This window comes from Centruroides sculpturatus, unplaced genomic scaffold, assembly GCF_000671375.1.
Source record: "Centruroides sculpturatus isolate CEXI.00-Female unplaced genomic scaffold, Cexi_2.0 scaffold767, whole genome shotgun sequence".
NCBI lineage: Eukaryota > Metazoa > Arthropoda > Arachnida > Scorpiones > Buthidae > Centruroides > Centruroides sculpturatus.
In genome coordinates, this window is record NW_019385366.1 from 420,089 (window position 1) to 420,633 (window position 545).

Below are 545 nucleotides of genomic sequence, written 5' to 3' on the forward strand. Positions count from 1 at the left end.
AGTCTTGTCCATGTTTTGACCCACCTCTGTCCCTCCGGACCGCGTCACAGCGCTCCGGAACTCCTGTTGTTGCAACAACGCATAGGATTTTTTATGGAGGAAATCATTATGACAGCGGTAGAGAGCACGTTTTCCTGGGAAGTAGAAGTTGAAAGTGTTAATGTGGTGCTTAAAATTAATCAGTGTGAAGTTGGAGATGTCGGTTGCGTTGTTTGGGATGCAGGATTAGTACTAGCAAAATATTTAGACTATTTAAACATGACAAGTAACAATGAATATCCATTACTTCGGAGGAAGAATGTAATAGATATAGGATCCGGAACTGGTTTAGTTGGACTTGTTGCCGCATGTATCGGGTGAATACCTACAGTATGTATACATATACATGTAATGCATTTCTAAACAATTAATAACTGTATCCTATTTCAGTGGAAATGTTACTTTGACTGACCTTCCGGAATTACTGCCTCTTCTGGAGATTAACATTGACGAAAACAAACAAATCATTTTTTGGGATCTGTCAAAGCTGATGTACTTAAATGGGG

General features: G+C 39.4%; 1 protein-coding gene across 1 annotated transcript; it reads left to right on the forward strand.

Moving 5' to 3' along the window:
• Positions 1–108: 108 nt before the first annotated feature.
• Positions 109–531, forward strand: LOC111638186 (protein-lysine methyltransferase METTL21D-like; the record flags this gene model as incomplete). The annotated part of the gene is made up of 2 exons (XM_023383861.1): positions 109–356; positions 430–531. Coding segments are annotated over exons 1-2 (350 nt in total), but the record flags the coding sequence as incomplete, so codon positions are not given.
• Positions 532–545: the final 14 nt, after the last annotated feature.